Here is an 18,741-nt window from a genome sequence, read left to right on the forward strand (position 1 = left end):
TTTTCACTCTTTTTCCAGGCGGTTGCTGTGGCTCCACGAAAAAGCGTACCATTGTAGGTGGTTGGGCATGGGCCTGGTGGTTAGTGACGGACGTACAGCGGCTCTCGCTCGAGGTGATGACCCTCAATCCGATGTGCGAAATGGTCGAAACGGCTCAGGGTGTCCCATTGACCGTGACCGGTGTAGCACAGTGCAAAATCATGAAGGTATTTATGCTGGACGCCGATCCGGACCAGCGAAGTCCGCGTCGGCCGTTCGGTTGTGTCCATTTGTCATCCTTTTTGCCATTTGGTTTTTTTTTTATTAAAAAAATACTTTGTAGTGTTATTTTTGTAGTACTTATCGTATGAATGAAAACAGTTTCACATCACCGTATAGTGAGCAGAGTCTAGTAGCTGCTCTCCTTAATCAAGCGCAGACATCTTTACTTTCGTTTGTTTATAGTTGCCGTTGTTTTGTTCCTGTTCCTGAAAATATTTTGTTTAATGTGTATTTTGTTTCGTATTTACATTATATTTTGAACTTTTTACTTTCCTTTTCTAATCACAAGTATAACTAGCCCTTTAAGCATGGCAGAAATTCTTTAATTAACTCTCAATATTTTTCTTAATATACAGCAAATAAGTTTCAAGTTGCGCTACATATAATTGCAGCATTTCCACTACTTAAGTACAATGATTTAGCTTAGTTAAAAACGTATTAAGTTTCAACATTACCGTTTCCGTATTATTTGCGCTCCTACGGCTGGACTGTTCAGCGCATTATCTGCATGACGAGTTGAGTAAGTGAATAGCTGCATAGTTGCCATAGACTTAGTTAGAGCGATCGATGCATTCCTCTTCGTTTGGTACGAACTGATCGGTGTTACAGTAAGATTACCATCCGGCTGATGTTCTTTTAGTTTTAATAATGTGTTTCAAAATCTCTTGTTACTTATGTATAACTCCAGCTTAGGATATTTTCTAAGTATTTTAGTATATAATATAACTTTGCTCAATATTTATTTGTAGTCTTAAGATAATCTTCTTCATATCGATAGCAATTTACTGTCTGGTTTTTATTTTAGATCAAAAAAGAAAATGTAAGTTTCTAGTTCATTCTACCTTTCTTGTGATGTGTCTTTAAGCACCCTAGTGTGATCACCATTGTAGCCACCATGCCAAATTGAACCATGTGTGTCGCTATTGTGCTCTGATTGTGTACTTCCATGTAATAAGTGCTAATGCGTTCTCACACCACACCACATACACACTATCGATGCTTGCATTATAATTTCTTTTTTCTATAGGATGGCTTTTTCCGTTACGCCGTGTTAGCTGCAATTAGATGTTGAATAATAAGTTCCAGTTTACCACATAAAGACATACCTTTTTATAGAAAATCTTCCTAACATATGTGGCTATCTAATGGAATGGCGACCAAATGGTTTGGTTCAGGAACATTCGGAACATTCGGGTTCGGAATGTGGTTACGTGTGGGCCTAACTTTAGGCGTAATGTTCTCGTTGCTGCCGAAACTTTGGGCTATTACGCGTTCAGGAAAGTGTGAATCCTTTGCATCTGTAAAACCTCGTTCGCAAGTATTCTTTCTGAGCGGTTCGATTCTATATTTCATGCCCGATCGCGATCCCAACAGTCCGTTCGCCGTGTTCGCCAACCACACAGCGTACGGATACTGTTTGAAGATTCATCTAGAGTGGTTACCGAACTACATCAATCTGACACTCGTATGCGATTGTCCGGAGAGTTCCACACATCCAGTGCTGGTAGCCGATATCCTGCCCGACCAGCAGAACGTTTCTTTGCCGTTGCAACCCTGGTCAACGATTGAACTAGTGTACGCCGTACGGAACAAGTACGCAATCGTGTACGGGTGTCGCGATCATGGCAACGATACCGTCTCGGAAGGAATCATCTCTTTTGGACGTACGTTGCGAAACTTCGAAGAATACAAAAGCATGCACCATTCGGCAATTTACGCATCGTTCTGGACGTATCACAAGCTTCTGCTGGCGAATACCCAGCGGTACATAATGAATCACAGCAAGGCACTGGGTTGTAACTTTCGACACGAGTTCTACCTATACCGAGGACTCACCAAATCCGACATCGCGTTTACAGTAGTGATCGGCATTATGGCGATTACCGTAGTGTTAAGCTTGTGTGCCAGATTTTGCTTCACTTATATGCGCGCCATTTGCAAAGATTTATAGCAAATGTAAAGAAGAAAGATAACTTTACCGTCGTTTGACATGAAAGAAATGACAATTCTATACTCTCAGCTTGCATTCATGTTTTATATCTGTTATTACATCTGCACTGCGTGAAATGGATGGATGTGCTTGCTTTGTAGTTGTAGATAAATATGTTTTATTTATTTGAGTCTTATCCTTTACTTTATTTACTTTGGTTCTTTATTTAGTTTTACACTATTTTTTTCTCTTTCTAGCTTCTCTACGTAGCTGTTGTTGCTTTTCGAAATTATCTTAGCTTTTTAAATATCCTTATTTTACACATCTTTATTTTATGATTTTTATAATTCCCTATATGTTGATTTTATATTTTTATAAGAAAAAGAAATGAAAAAGAAATTAACATCCTTATTCAGTCGGTTATCATTCATCGTTTCCCTTGTCCATTCCTTCGATCTACCCCTTTCCTAATCATTCCGCTCCAGTCAAATCCTCTTATCATGGCAAACCTTCAATCTTCATCCCCCCCCCCCCCCCCCACGTGCCACTCCCCAAGCCCCTCACGCCACTATTTCATTTCATCAAAACGCTCATCGCCAATATCCGTCACTATTTCCGTTTGGTTTCCTTTTTTCTCGACGAACTTTCTTTTACCCCACTTAGATAGAGCTAGAGAGTAAACATAAACAAACAAAACAAAAAATGCCAACATCATCAGCGCATAGTGATCAGTTACGAATTAGCGATGCTAGAACGGTTTCGGTACTTCTGATACTACTGGCTAGCGAGGAATGATCTTATGATTTGTGTGTTTTGTTTTTCTTTTTTTCCTTTTCCTAGAAAACGATCAAATCTCTAGTCCCATTTCAAGCAGTCATCCATAGATTAATGGCTTGATGAGACCGTATTAGCGTGCTTGCCTGAGGTTTTCGTTCCAATGTTTATTTTAATTTCGTGTGACCATTCGCGTGCCATTGTGAGTTCCATAGCGATTCAAGGTGTGTGTGTTGTATAGTTTTTTCTTTTGTTATCGAATTTTGTTATTTTAGTTTACCTACTTAATAGACTTCTGATACGTTTCTGCAGTGTACTTCTATCGCTCCATAGCTCCATAGACAATGCCAAACCGTTAGGGTTTGCAAAAAGCGTGCGTGTTGCAATTTATATTAGTTCTCTTCTTTGTTTCGTTATCATAAAACCATGAAACACGTTTGAATGAGATAGTTCTTTTTTTACAAACATTTGGAATGATTTTTCCCGTTCTTTCTTCTAAGTGGTGTGCAAAAATTGCAAAACTAGTAACGATCAGCCATGGAATGCTTACATGTACTTTAAATAAACGAAATGCAAAACGTTTGGTTTTATTTTAATTTCAAAGACAAATCATTGTGAAGCGTATTTCGATGAGTAAACGTATTTCAATGAAATCGATTTAAACATTTCTGTTTCAAGTTTTGTCGTATACAATTTCGATTGCTATCACTTTTGCCCCTTTGTTGCGCTCTCGCACGGTTAATTACTACACCAGCCGATCACGAATGAAATAAAGCAAAAACCAAAATTAAAAACGATTTAACGATCATTGTTTCTGTCTTTCACAAAGCTACCCAATGTTTGCAAATATTACTGTGAATAAATCATTTCGTTTAATTTTCTTGTCTTGTTTCCTTCACGTTGACCGTTGCATCGAATTCTTGATGTTCACCTACACGAAGACAAACGAAAAATATTTTCCCTTTTTTTTATTTATCATTGGCACCTTAAATAGTACCCCGATTTACCGGTCCGGTGTGTGTGTGCACTACAACATAGTTTAAATAATTCAATTTTTAAAATCCTTTATGCAAGCCACTAAGAATCGCATAAGAAATGTACACTAGTTTCGATCAATCCCGAACAATCCGCGCGTATAAAAGAAAATTTTTGATCGCGATCGACTAACTTACTTCCGGGGTAACCTTCTTAAAACCGAATAGGATAGATCCTTGCAAAGATCCCAAACGGGCATCGCGACGGATAGCTGTTTCTCATCCCCGACTGTGGTTTTTCTTTCTCGTTTCATTTCTTCTTCTTATAGATGATGAACGTCTATTATTTTCACCATCAGGCCGACGAGCTGCTTGGTACGGCGAGCGAACAATTTTTGGGCAAATCTGTGAAGGAGATCAAGATGACAATCCTGCAAACGCTCGAAGGTCACTTGCGAGCCATTCTCGGTAAGTTTGTGGAAGGAGATAGAAAGGTCTAACAGTATGTTCTTGAATGGGTAAGCTGCAGAAAAGGAAACATGCTACAATCTATTGCTTTTTATATTATTTTCAATTAATGTTTGTTTGTTATTACATGAGATATTCAATTATTTAAGATGCTAACTATTTATCTTACTAGACATAATCGTTCTGAGCTGTATACCTAGTGTGACGATAGGTCAAATTGAGCAATGTTTAATCCCTTGAGATTAATTTTTCAGCTCGCCTCTCACATCAACGAAAGGTAGCGTGTCGTTTAATGCTTCCAATGTACTTATTCGGGTGTATGCACCCCGTTCATTGGGGTGTTCTACCCTATTTCTCTGCAACCTAATGGCATTCATATAGCTTTACACACTAGAGCTCGAATGATCTCCTATGAACAGAGGGAAACGTATTAGAAAATAAAACAAAGCAGAATATCAACAGTGAATACCAAGCATATGGTCAAAACGGGAGGAAGTTAAATAAACAATAAAATGCAAAAAAAAATTACTTTAAAGCTTCTCTTGTGTCTCACCACACGAAGCAGGGAAAAGGTCGGTCAGCCATCAGTCGCCAACGCAAAGTCACGTCCGCCAGAAAGTGCAGAAATGTATAATTTGCGATAAATTCTCCTTCTCTCTGAAATCTTCCGATGTGCTAAGGTTAACGCTGTTTGAATACATTCTTGCAGCATGAAAAATGACACATGCTATCTATGATTAACTCTTCCATTAAAAGGTATTAAAAGGTAAACAATAAAAGCACCTTTTCAGGATTAGGTTTATGCATGAATTTAAAAGTAATTGTAGCAAAGTCGTTTTTCAGAAGAAATATATTACAAACATAAGAACAATGCATTACAAGTATGTAATAAAGATGAGAATAACAACTCTTTTTAGTGAGTCATCTTATAGTCGTTATTAGGAGTCAGCTCGTTTAACGACTCATTTCAAAATGAGTCAAAATGAGAAAAAATAGTCAAATTTTTTTAAAAAAATCTAAAGATGGGAAAATCTAATGGCCTTAGATTGTTTTTGAGTAATTTTGCAAAATTTTATAAATTGATTTATTATAATGCGAATTGGTTGAAATAAGTTTAGTTTTACTCAAATAATCTTTAAATAAAAAAAGAATAAAAAATAAGAAAAAAAATAAAAAAATTCTAAAAATTTTAAACGTTAAACGAGCTGACTCCTAATAACGACTCATTCACTCAGAGTTGATTCACTAAAAGAGTTGTCATTCTCATCTCTAATTGCAACTCGGCTTACCACGGCTACATGCTTACACTTATGAGTGAGTAAATGAAACAAGAGTCACTAAAACTCCTCGTGGTGAGCGAACGAAACTCGTTCAATACAACGTTTCAACTCACTATCTCACTCTTACTCATTTTTTACTTTACACACATCTCTAGTATGTAAGCGGCATGGTTCGAAGAATGTGAATTGTGAGTAGTGTTGGGTCAAGAGCGAAAGAGGTACCTCAATCACTCCGCTCATCTTATTGTGCGCGCTCCCGCGCAGCCCACGGGAAAAAAGGTACCTCCGTACGGAGCGCTACACACAGGAGCGATTGTGCGATGCGCTCCCAGAAGCGAAGTTTCGCACCACAAGGAGCGCTACACACAGGAGCGATCGTGCGTTGCGCTCCCATTTGAAAATTTCCTAAGGCTATAGCCTTACCTTTTTTGTTGGAAATTTAGCAAAATTTTAAAAATTGTTATATTTTGATGTGAATCGATTGAAATGAGTTCCTTTTCACTCAAATAATGCTTTAAACACAAAAAAGAATAAAAAATCAAAAAAAAATTTTTTTTAAAATTTCAACTCGAAAATTTCACAAGGGGTACCCCTTGCCATTTTTTTGAGAAATTTTGCAAAAAAAATTAAATTGATTTATTTTAATGCCAATCGGTTGAAATAAGTTTCTTTTCCCTAAAATAATGTTTTAAATAAAAAAAAGAATAAAAAATTTAAGAAAATTAAAAAAATTCTAAACATTTGAAAATTTCATAAGGCTCATTTTTGCACCAAGTTTTGGCTATAACTCGGTCGTTATCCAACGGATCGCCAATCTTTAACCTGTGGTCGATAGATGGCATCAACGGCTACATTTTCTTCTTGGACGGCCATGCCCTCAGATGTCTGTGCCAGAAGTTATTCGAGGAACCAAGTTCCATACCCTGTTTGAGAAAATGTAAAATTTTCCTCATTTTTGCACCAAGTTTTGCCTATAACTCTGTTGGTATCCAACGGATCGCCAATCTTTAACCTGTGGTCGATAGATGGCACCAAGGGCTACATTTTCTTCTTGGACGGCCATGCCCTCAGATGTCTGTGCCAGAAGTTATTCGAGGAACCAAGTTCCATACCCTGTTTGAGAAAATGTAAAATTTTCCTCATTTGTCAGCAATGTAGCAAAATTTATAAATATGATATATTTTAATGCGAATTTGTTGCAATACGTTTCTTTTCACTTAAATAATGCTTTAAACACAAAAAAGAATAAAAAATCGAAAAAATTTTTTTTTTTAAATTTCAACTCGAAAATTTCACAAGGGGTACCCCTTGCCATTTTTTTGAGAAATTTTGCAAAAAAAATTAAATTGATTTATTTTAATGCCAATCGGTTGAAATAAGTTTCTTTTCACTTAAATAATGTTTTAAATAAAAACAAGAATAAAAAATTTAAGAAAATTAAAAAAATTCTAAACATTTTTAAAATTTCATAAGGCTCATTTTTGCACCAAGATTTGGCTATAACTCGGTCGTTATCCAACAGATCGCCAATCTTTAACCTGTGGTCGATAGATGGCACCAAGGGCTACATTTTCTTCTTGGACGGCCATGCCCTCAGATGTCTGTGCCAGAAGTTATTCGAGGAACCAAGTTCCATACCCTGTTTGAGAAAATATAAAATTTTCCTCATTTTTGCACCAAGTTTTGCCTATATCTCGGTCGGTATCCAACGGATCGCCAATCTTTAACCTGTGGTCGATAGATGGCACCAAGGGCTACATTTTCTTCTTGGACGGCCATGCCCTCAGATGTCTGTGCCAGAAGTTATTCGAGCAACCAAGTTCCATACCCTGTTTGAGAAAATGTAAAATTTTCCTCATTTTTGCACCAAGTTTTGGCTATAACTCTGTTGGTATCCAACGGATCGCCAATCTTTAACCTGTGGTCGATAGATGGCACCAAGGGCTACATTTTCTTCTTGGACGGCCATGCCCTCAGATGTCTGTGCCAGAAGTTATTCGAGGAACCAAGTTCCATACCCTGTTTGAGAAAATGTAAAATTTTCCTCATTTTTCAGCAATTTAGCAAAATTTATAAATATGATATATTTTAATGCGAATTTGTTGCAATAAGTTTCTTTTCACTTAAATAATGCTTTAAACACAAAAAAGAATAAAAAATCAAAAAAAAATTTTTTTTTAAATTTCACCTCGAAAATTTCACAAGGGGTACCCCTTGCCATTTTTTTGAGAAATTTTGCAAAAAAAATTAAATTGATTTATTTTAATGCCAATCGGTTGAAATAAGTTTCTTTTCACTCAAATAATGTTTTAAATAAAAAAAGAATTAAAAATTTAAGAAAATTAAAAAATTCTAAACATTTGAAAATTTCATAAGGCTCATTTTTGCACCAAGTTTTGGCTATAACTCGGTCGTTATCCAACGGATCGCCAATCTTTAGTCTGTGGTCGATAGATGGCATCAAGGGCTACATTTTCTTCTTGGACGGCCATGCCCTCAGATGTCTGTGCCAGAAGTTATTCGAGGAACCAAGTTCCATACCCTGTTTGAGAAAATGTAAAATTTTCCTCATTTTTGCACCAAGTTTTGGCTATATCTCGGTCGGTATCCAACGGATCGCCAATCTTTAACCTGTGGTCGATAGATGGCATCAATGGCTACATTTTCTTCTTGGACGGCCATGCTCTCAGATGTCTGTGCCAGAAGTTATTCGAGGAACCAAGTTCCATACCCTGTTTGAGAAAATGTAAAATTTTCCTCATTTGTCAGCAATGTAGCAAAATTTATAAATATGATATATTTTAATGCGAATTTGTTGCAATACGTTTCTTTTCACTTAAATAATGCTTTAAACACAAAAAAGAATAAAAAATCGAAAAAAATTTTTTTTTTAAATTTCAACTCGAAAATTTCACAAGGGGTACCCCTTGCCATTTTTTTGAGAAATTTTGCAAAAAAAATTAAATTGATTTATTTTAATGCCAATCGGTTGAAATAAGTTTCTTTTCACTCAAATAATGTTTTAAATAAAAATAAAGAATAAAAAATGTAAGAAAATTAAAAAAATTCTAAACATTTGAAAATTTCATAAGGCTCATTTTTGCACCAAGTTTTGGCTATAATTCGGTCGTTATCCAACGGATCGCCAATCTTTAACCTGTAGTCGATAGATGGCATCAAGGGCTACATTTTCTTCTTGGACGGCCATGCCTTCAGATGTCTGTGCCAGAAGTTATTCGAGGAACCAAGTTCCATACCCTGTTTGAGAAAATGTAAAATTTTCCTCATTTTTGCACCAAGTTTTGCCTATAACCCTGTTGGTATCTAACGGATCGCCAATCTTTAACCTGTGGTCGATAGATGGCATCAATGGCTACATTTTCTTCTTGGACGGCCATGCCCTCAGATGTCTGTGTCAGAAGTTATTCGAGGAACCAAGTTCCATACCCTGTTTGAGAAAATGTAAAATTTTCCTCATTTTTGCACCAAGTTTTGCCTATATCTCGGTCGGTATCCAACGGATCGCCAATCTTTAACCTGTGGTCGATAGATGGCACCAAGGGCTACATTTTCTTCTTGGACGGCCATGCCCTCAGATGTCTGTGCCAGAAGTTATTCGAGGAACCAAGTTCCATACCCTGTTTGAGAAAATGTAAAATTTTCCTCATTTTTGCACCAAGTTTTGCCTATATCTCGGTCGGTATCCAACGGATCGCCAATCTTTAACCTGTGGTCGATAGATGGCACCAAGGGCTACATTTTCTTCTTGGACGGCCATGCCCTCAGATGTCTGTGCCAGAAGTTATTCGAGCAACCAAGTTCCATACCCTGTTTGAGAAAATGTAAAATTTTCCTCATTTTTGCACCAAGTTTTGGCTATAACTCTGTTGGTATCCAACGGATCGCCAATCTTTAACCTGTGGTCGATAGATGGCACCAAGGGCTACATTTTCTTCTTGGACGGCCATGCCCTCAGATGTCTGTGCCAGAAGTTATTCGAGGAACCAAGTTCCATACCCTGTTTGAGAAAATGTAAAATTTTCCTCATTTTTCAGCAATTAAGCAAAATTTATAAATATGATATATTTTAATGCGAATTTGTTGCAATACGTTTCTTTTCACTTAAATAATGCTTTAAACACAAAAAAGAATAAAAAATCAAAAAAAATTTTTTTTTTAAATTTCACCTCGAAAATTTCACAAGGGGTACCCCTTGCCATTTTTTTGAGAAATTTTGCAAAAAAAATTAAATTGATTTATTTTAATGCCAATCGGTTGAAATAAGTTTCTTTTCACTCAAATAATGTTTTAAATAAAAAAAGAATTAAAAATTTAAGAAAATTAAAAAATTCTAAACATTTGAAAATTTCATAAGGCTCATTTTTGCACCAAGTTTTGGCTATAACTCGGTCGTTATCCAACGGATCGCCAATCTTTAGTCTGTGGTCGATAGATGGCATCAAGGGCTACATTTTCTTCTTGGACGGCCATGCCCTCAGATGTCTGTGCCAGAAGTTATTCGAGGAACCAAGTTCCATACCCTGTTTGAGAAAATGTAAAATTTTCCTCATTTTTGCACCAAGTTTTGGCTATATCTCGGTCGGTATCCAACGGATCGCCAATCTTTAACCTGTGGTCGATAGATGGCATCAATGGCTACATTTTCTTCTTGGACGGCCATGCTCTCAGATGTCTGTGCCAGAAGTTATTCGAGGAACCAAGTTCCATACCCTGTTTGAGAAAATGTAAAATTTTCCTCATTTGTCAGCAATGTAGCAAAATTTATAAATATGATATATTTTAATGCGAATTTGTTGCAATACGTTTCTTTTCACTTAAATAATGCTTTAAACACAAAAAAGAATAAAAAATCGAAAAAAATTTTTTTTTTAAATTTCAACTCGAAAATTTCACAAGGGGTACCCCTTGCCATTTTTTTGAGAAATTTTGCAAAAAAAATTAAATTGATTTATTTTAATGCCAATCGGTTGAAATAAGTTTCTTTTCACTCAAATAATGTTTTAAATAAAAATAAAGAATAAAAAATTCAAAAAAATTAAAAAAATTCTAAACATTTGAAAATTTCATAAGGCTCATTTTTGCACCAAGTTTTGGCTATAATTCGGTCGTTATCCAACGGATCGCCAATCTTTAACCTGTAGTCGATAGATGGCATCAAGGGCTACATTTTCTTCTTGGACGGCCATGCCTTCAGATGTCTGTGCCAGAAGTTATTCGAGGAACCAAGTTCCATACCCTGTTTGAGAAAATGTAAAATTTTCCTCATTTTTGCACCAAGTTTTGCCTATAACCCTGTTGGTATCTAACGGATCGCCAATCTTTAACCTGTGGTCGATAGATGGCATCAATGGCTACATTTTCTTCTTGGACGGCCATGCCCTCAGATGTCTGTGTCAGAAGTTATTCGAGGAACCAAGTTCCATACCCTGTTTGAGAAAATGTAAAATTTTCCTCATTTTTGCACCAAGTTTTGCCTATATCTCGGTCGGTATCCAACGGATCGCCAATCTTTAACCTGTGGTCGATAGATGGCACCAAGGGCTACATTTTCTTCTTGGACGGCCATGCCCTCAGATGTCTGTGCCAGAAGTTATTCGAGGAACCAAGTTCCATACCCTGTTTGAGAAAATGTAAAATTTTCCTCATTTTTGCACCAAGTTTTGCCTATATCTCGGTCGGTATCCAACGGATCGCCAATCTTTAACCTGTGGTCGATAGATGGCACCAAGGGCTACATTTTCTTCTTGGACGGCCATGCCCTCAGATGTCTGTGCCAGAAGTTATTCGAGCAACCAAGTTCCATACCCTGTTTGAGAAAATGTAAAATTTTCCTCATTTTTGCACCAAGTTTTGGCTATAACTCTGTTGGTATCCAACGGATCGCCAATCTTTAACCTGTGGTCGATAGATGGCACCAAGGGCTACATTTTCTTCTTGGACGGCCATGCCCTCAGATGTCTGTGCCAGAAGTTATTCGAGAAACCAAGTTCCATACCCTGTTTGAGAAAATGTAAAATTTTCCTCATTTTTCAGCAATTAAGCAAAATTTATAAATATGATATATTTTAATGCGAATTTGTTGCAATACGTTTCTTTTCACTTAAATAATGCTTTAAACACAAAAAAGAATAAAAAATCGAAAAAAATTTTTTTAAAAAATTTCAACTCGAAAATTTCACAAGGGGTACCCCTTGCCATTTTTTTGAGAAATTTTGCAAAAAAAATTAAATTGATTTATTTTAATGCCAATCGGTTGAAATAAGTTTCTTTTCACTCAAATAATGTTTTTAATAAAAAAAAGAATAAAAAATTTAAGAAAATTAAAAAATTCTAAACATTTGAAAATTTCATAAGGCTCATTTTTGCACCAAGTTTTGGCTATAACTCGGTCGTTATCCAACGGATCGCCAATCTTTAACCTGTGGTCGATAGATGGCATCAACGGCTACATTTTCTTCTTGGACGGCCATGCACTCAGATGTCTGTGCCAGAAGTTATTCGAGGAACCAAGTTCCATACCCTGTTTGAGAAAATGTAAAATTTTCCTCATTTTTGCACCAAGTTTTGCCTATATCTCGGTCGGTATCCAACGGATCACCAATCTTTAACCTGTGGTCGATAGATGGCACCAATGGCTACATTTTCTTCTTGGACGGCCATGCCCTCAGATGTCTGTGCCAGAAGTTATTCGAGGAACCAAGTTCCATACCCTGTTTGAGAAAATGTAAAATTTTTCTCATTTTTCAGCAATTTAGCAAAATTTATAAATATGATATATTTTAATGCGAATTTGTTGCAATAAGTTTCTTTTCACTTAAATAATGCTTTAAACACAAAAAAGAATAAAAAATCAAAAGAAAAATTTTTTTAAAATTTCAACTCGAAAATTTCACAAGGGGTACCCCTTGCCATTTTTTTGAGAAATTTTGCAAAAAAAATTAAATTGATTTATTTTAATGCCAATCGGTTGAAATAAGTTTCTTTTCACTCAAATAATGTTTTAAATAAAAAAAAGAATAAAAAATTTAAGAAAATTAAAAAAATTCTAAACATTTGAAAATTTCATAAGGCTCATTTTTGCACCAAGTTTTGGCTATAATTCGGTCGTTATCCAACGGATCGCCAATCTTTAACCTGTAGTCGATAGATGGCATCAAGGGCTACATTTTCTTCTTGGACGGCTATGCCCTCAGATGTCTGTGCCAGAAGTTATTCGAGCAACCAAGTTCCATACCCTGTTTGAGAAAATGTAAAATTTTCCTCATTTTTGCACCAAGTTTTGCCTATAACTCTGTTGGTATCTAACGGATCGCCAATCTTTAATATGTGGTCGATAGATGGCATCAATGGCTACATTTTCTTCTTGGACGGCCATGCCCTCAGATGTCTGTGCCAGAAGTTATTCGAGGAACCAAGTTCCATACCCTGTTTGAGAAAATGTAAAATTTTCCTCATTTTTCAGCAATTTAGCAAAATTTATAAATATGATATATTTTAATGCGAATTTGTTGCAATAAGTTTCTTTTCACTTAAATAATGCTTTAAACACAAAAAAGAATAAAAAAACAAAAAAATTTTTTTTTTTTAATTTCAACTCGAAAATTTCACAAGGGGTACCCCTTGCCATTTTTTTGAGAAATTTTGCAAAAAAAATTAAATTGATTTATTTTAATGCCAATCGGTTGAAATAAGTTTCTTTTCACTCAAATAATGTTTTTAATAAAAAAAAGAATAAAAAATTTAAGAAAATTAAAAAATTCTAAACATTTGAAAATTTCATAAGGCTCATTTTTGCACCAAGTTTTGCCTATATCTCGGTCGGTATCCAACGGATCGCCAATCTTTAGCCTGTGGTCGATAGATGGCATCAACGGCTACATTTTCTTCTTGGACGGCCATGCCCTCAGATGTCTGTGCCAGAAGTTATTCGAGGAACCAAGTTCCATACCCTGTTTGAGAAAATGTAAAATTTTCCTCATTTTTGCACCAAGTTTTGGCTATAACTCTGTTGGTATCTAACGGATCGCCAATCTTTAACCTGTGGTCGATAGATGGCACCAAGGGCTACATTTTCTTCTTGGACGGCCATGCCCTCAGATGTCTGTGCCAGAAGTTATTCGAGGAACCAAGTTCCATACCCTGTTTGAGAAAATGTAAAATTTTCCTCATTTTTCAGCAATTAAGCAAAATTTATAAATATGATATATTTTAATGCGAATTTGTTGCAATACGTTTCTTTTCACTTAAATAATGCTTTAAACACAAAAAAGAATAAAAAATCGAAAAAATTTTTTTTTTTAAATTTCACCTCGAAAATTTCACAAGGGGTACCCCTTGCCATTTTTTTGAGAAATTTTGCAAAAAAAAATAAATTGATTTATTTTAATGCCAATCGGTTGAAATAAGTTTCTTTTCAATCAAATAATGTTTTTAATAAAAAAAAGAAAAAAAATTTAAGAAAATTAAAAAATTCTAAACATTTGAAAATTTCATAAGGCTCATTTTTGCACCAAGTTTTGGCTATAACTCGGTCGTTATCCAACGGATCGCCAATCTTTAACCTGTGGTCGATAGATGGCATCAACGGCTACATTTTCTTCTTGGACGGCCATGCACTCAGATGTCTGTGCCAGAAGTTATTCGAGGAACCAAGTTCCATACCCTGTTTGAGAAAATGTAAAATTTTCCTCATTTTTGCACCAAGTTTTGCCTATATCTCGGTCGGTATCCAACGGATCACCAATCTTTAACCTGTGGTCGATAGATGGCACCAATGGCTACATTTTCTTCTTGGACGGCCATGCCCTCAGATGTCTGTGCCAGAAGTTATTCGAGGAACCAAGTTCCATACCCTGTTTGAGAAAATGTAAAATTTTCCTCATTTTTCAGCAATTTAGCAAAATTTATAAATATGATATATTTTAATGCGAATTTGTTGCAATAAGTTTCTTTTCACTTAAATAATGCTTTAAACACAAAAAAGAATAAAAAATCAAAAGAAAAATTTTTTTAAAATTTCAACTCGAAAATTTCACAAGGGGTACCCCTTGCCATTTTTTTGAGAAATTTTGCAAAAAAAATTAAATTGATTTATTTTAATGCCAATCGGTTGAAATAAGTTTCTTTTCACTCAAATAATGTTTTAAATAAAATAAAGAATAAAAAATTTAAGAAAATTAAAAAAATTCTAAACATTTGAAAATTTCATAAGGCTCATTTTTGCACCAAGTTTTGGCTATAATTCGGTCGTTATCCAACGGATCGCCAATCTTTAACCTGTAGTCGATAGATGGCATCAAGGGCTACATTTTCTTCTTGGACGGCTATGCCCTCAGATGTCTGTGCCAGAAGTTATTCGAGGAACCAAGTTCCATACCCTGTTTGAGAAAATGTAAAATTTTCCTCATTTTTGCACCAAGTTTTGCCTATAACTCTGTTGGTATCTAACGGATCGCCAATCTTTAACCTGTGGTCGATAGATGGCATCAATGGCTACATTTTCTTCTTGGACGGCCATGCCCTCAGATGTCTGTGTCAGAAGTTATTCGAGGAACCAAGTTCCATACCCTGTTTGAGAAAATGTAAAATTTTCCTCATTTTTGCACCAAGTTTTGGCTATAACTCTGTTGGTATCAAACGGATCGCCAATCTTTAACCTGTGGTCGATAGATGGCATCAATGGCTACATTTTCTTCTTGGACGGCCATGCCCTCAGATGTCTGTGCCAGGAGTTATTCGAGGAACCAAGTTCCATACCCTGTTTGAGAAAATGTAAAATTTTCCTCATTTTTGCACCAAGTTTTGGCTATAACTCTGTTGGTATCAAACGGATCGCCAATCTTTAACCTGTGGTCGATAGATGGCATCAATGGCTACATTTTCTTCTTGGACGGCCATGCCCTCAGATGTCTGTGCCAGAAGTTATTCGAGGAACCAAGTTCCATACCCTGTTTGAGAAAATGTAAAATTTTCCTCATTTTTCAGCAATTTAGCAAAATTTATAAATATGATATATTTTAATGCGAATTTGTTGCAATAAGTTTCTTTTCACTTAAATAATGCTTTAAACACAAAAAAGAATAAAAAATCGAAAAAAAATTTTTTTAAAAGTTTTAACTCGAAAATTTCACAAGGGGTACCCTTTGCCATTTTTTTGAGAAATTTTGCAAAAAAAATTAAATTGATTTATTTTAATGCCAATCGGTTGAAATAAGTTTCTTTTCACTCAAATAATGTTTTAAATAAAAAAAAGAATAAAAAATTTAAGAAAATTAAAAAATTCTAAACATTTGAAAATTTCATAAGGTTCATTTTTGCACCAAGTTTTGGCTATAACTCAGTCGGTATCCAACGGATCACCAATCTTTAACCTGTGGTCGATAGATGGCACCAAGGGCTACATTTTCTTCTTGGACGGCCATGCCCTCAGATGTCTGTGCCAGAAGTTATTCGAGGAACCAAGTTCCATACCCTGTTTGAGAAAATGTAAAATTTTCCTCATTTTTGCACCTAGTTTTGCCTATAACTCTGTTGGTATCTAACGGATCGCCAATCTTTAACCTGTGGTTGATAGATGGCACCAAGGGCTACATTTTCTTCTTGGACGGCCATGCCCTCAGATGTCTGTGCCAGAAGTTATTCGAGGAACCAAGTTCCATACCCTGTTTGAGAAAATGTAAAATTTTCCTCATTTTTGCACCAAGTTTTGCCTATAACTCTGTTGGTATCTAACGGATCGCCAATCTTTAACCTGTGGTCGATAGATGGCACCAATGGCTACATTTTCTTCTTGGACGGCCATGCCCTCAGATGTCTGTGCCAGAAGTTATTCGAGGAACCAAGTTCCATACCCTGTTTGAGAAAATGTAAAATTTTCCTCATTTTTCAGCAATTTAGCAAAATTTATAAATATGATATATTTTAATGCGAATTTGTTGCAATAAGTTTCTTTTCACTTAAATAATGCTTTAAACACAAAAAAGAATAAAAAATCGAAAAAAATTTTTTTAAAAAATTTCAACTCGAAAATTTCACAAGGGGTACCCCTTGTCATTTTTTTGAGAAATTTTGCAAAAAAAATTAAATTGATTTATTTTAATGCCAATCGGTTGAAATAAGTTTCTTTTCACTCAAATAATGTTTTAAATAAAAAAGGAATAAAAAATTCAAAAAAATCAAAAAATTTGAAAATTTCCTAAGGCTTATAGCTAGTGGGTCAAGAGCGAAAGAGGTATTTCAATTCACTCGTGGGAGCGCATCACACAATCGCTCCTGTGTGGAGCTACCTCAAGCCCACCGCACACTTTACAGAGCGAGAGCGGTGCGCTCCGCTCTTGCAAAAGAGCTACTTGACCCAACACTAATTGTGAGGATGAAGAACTTTACGCTGAACAGCTGTTCTCACTGTGCCGGCTCACTGCCACAGTTCACTCACTAAGTCTCGTATTGGCCACTCACTACGTTTTTATTGCAGGGTTTTTAGAGAAGATGTAAATTTTGAAGCCAATTTTTTCCTTTTGTTGAACATATTTAGTTATTTGATAAATAGTGCCCGTAACTATTTTTCTAACGACATTTTTCTTTCCAAAAATAATATACTAACAGATGACTTCTTCGGAAACTCAATATAGTAAACATCTTAAAAAAGATTGTTGACAGTCTTCAATGGCCTCCGTGCCTTGATAATTTGACCAACAAAGACCTATAGTTTAATATTTTTCTGATTCCTAATGTAAATGTTAAAAATATTAACCGCAAAAGAAAGCGTTTCTCACTAACCCTGCAAATGGCGCAAGGAAGACGTCCCTGCCAACCAACATACATTGGCTTTACGAACCAGACTCGTACTAACAGTCACCGCGAGCGCGTCATCGGTACCATTGAGCATAGCGTGATAAGTGTGAATTTAGAAGAAGTTCATTTCAGCCAAAGAAAACAAGTAACTTTACGTCCGATCGGAAATATCAACAACACTATTGTTTACGCATTATAACCGTGCGTCATAGAGTGTTTTTTTTGTGTGAAGAATATTTTTGCTTTCGGGTTAGAATTTGATTTCTTTTTCAGCGTAAGACGTACTGCAATTCAAACGTTTGTGAACGCGTGATTTAATAAGTTGTGCGATGAAATAGCTCTGCGGATAAATTAGTGCAAAAGATGAAAGCAACTGTTTTCTTGGCACAGTGTTGTGCAATGAAATTGAGTGATAATAAAGTGTGATCTAAAGTGTTAATCAAAAAACATGCTCGAGTTTCGCTTAGATTAGCAGTAGGATTTTTTAAAATAGCACGTGACCTGCTTGCAGAAAGATCAACCGCTCACAAGGTTGCTTCCAAGCGTTGCTAGTCTTAAGTAGAAATTGATTATGCATCAAGCTATTGGTAATTTATAGCTACTTACTGGTACAGGTTTTTCGAGTTATTGAGCACATCCACCACTAGTAACTGCAATTTGCACTGCATAGACCAAAGTGTACTACTCTGCTTTGTAAAGTAGTAAGCCTTTCAAATGGCAAAATTGCTCGTCACGAGGAACAGCAAAACCCCCCACCGTCTTAGCTCATGACGGTCACCGTCACCTTTCGATCCTTGCAGGTGCTACCCCTTTCTTTCCTAGCTCGAACCAGCCAAGTCAAGTCACGTTGTGAAAATGGCTTAGAATATCTATTTCCATCCAACGAATGACGGGTTTATTGATTTTTTGCACATGGCTGCAAACAACATTCGATTGAGTGACCTCCTGTTGCATGCTTCAAGTAGTTCCGATACGCAAACAAATGTTGCCAAAACGACGAGTGTAGGAATGAGCACCGGTGACCATGCGTTCTGCGGAAGGTAAACATACAGAACATGCTCAGTTTTCAGCTGTCCGAGGTCTGTTTAATTGCAATAAAGATAGCACACTTTGAAGCTAACGGTGATAACGTTCCTTCCTCGTTGCTGATAAGACTAGCGACAAATCTTGCACCAGAATCGTTAACCATCGACGATGGGTCTTTCAACGGCAGTTGTTGAAATTATCGCGTGATAAGCAC

The 18,741-nt window shown here is 36.1% G+C and overlaps 2 protein-coding genes and 1 long non-coding RNA gene across 17 annotated transcripts in view; 1 reads left to right on the top strand and 2 right to left on the bottom strand.

Annotated features, from left to right (window-relative positions):
• Window positions 1-9,759, bottom strand: part of LOC125762697 (glucose dehydrogenase [FAD, quinone]-like) — a 32,524-nt gene extending 22,765 nt beyond the window's left edge. Inside the window, exons 1-2 of one of the 4 annotated variants that reach the window (XM_049425090.1) lie at window positions 9,605-9,759; window positions 6,111-6,509 (exon numbers count right to left, since the gene is read on the bottom strand). The gene's annotated coding sequence lies outside the window, so the exon portion shown is untranslated. Of the gene's footprint in view, window positions 1-6,110; window positions 6,591-6,699; window positions 6,910-9,034; window positions 9,170-9,604 lie in introns of those variants that run through there. The other 3 variants (XM_049425093.1, XM_049425094.1, XM_049425092.1) reach the window with 3 other exon arrangements.
• The window catches only part of LOC125762713 (flotillin-2), a 150,216-nt gene that overhangs the window by 124,205 nt on the left and 7,270 nt on the right, over window positions 1-18,741 (top strand). For 6 of the 12 annotated variants that reach the window (XM_049425165.1, XM_049425166.1, XM_049425167.1 and 3 more), the window contains exons 3-4: window positions 19-206; window positions 4,269-4,407. In XM_049425165.1, coding sequence (XP_049281122.1) covers window positions 19-206; window positions 4,269-4,407 — 327 coding nt within the window. Of the gene's footprint in view, window positions 1-18; window positions 207-2,722; window positions 3,190-4,268; window positions 4,408-17,379; window positions 17,647-18,741 lie in introns of those variants that run through there. The other 6 variants (XM_049425176.1, XM_049425177.1, XM_049425172.1 and 3 more) reach the window with 5 other exon arrangements.
• On the bottom strand, window positions 13,112-16,534 carry LOC125762757 (uncharacterized). The gene is made up of 3 exons (XR_007418245.1): window positions 16,459-16,534; window positions 14,460-15,364; window positions 13,112-13,746 (listed from the first exon to the last, which is right to left on the bottom strand). It is a non-coding gene; the product is annotated as an uncharacterized LOC125762757 (long non-coding RNA).

The sequence above is a fragment of the Anopheles funestus genome, chromosome 2RL (assembly GCF_943734845.2).
Source record: "Anopheles funestus chromosome 2RL, idAnoFuneDA-416_04, whole genome shotgun sequence".
Classification (NCBI taxonomy): Eukaryota; Metazoa; Arthropoda; class Insecta; order Diptera; family Culicidae; genus Anopheles; species Anopheles funestus.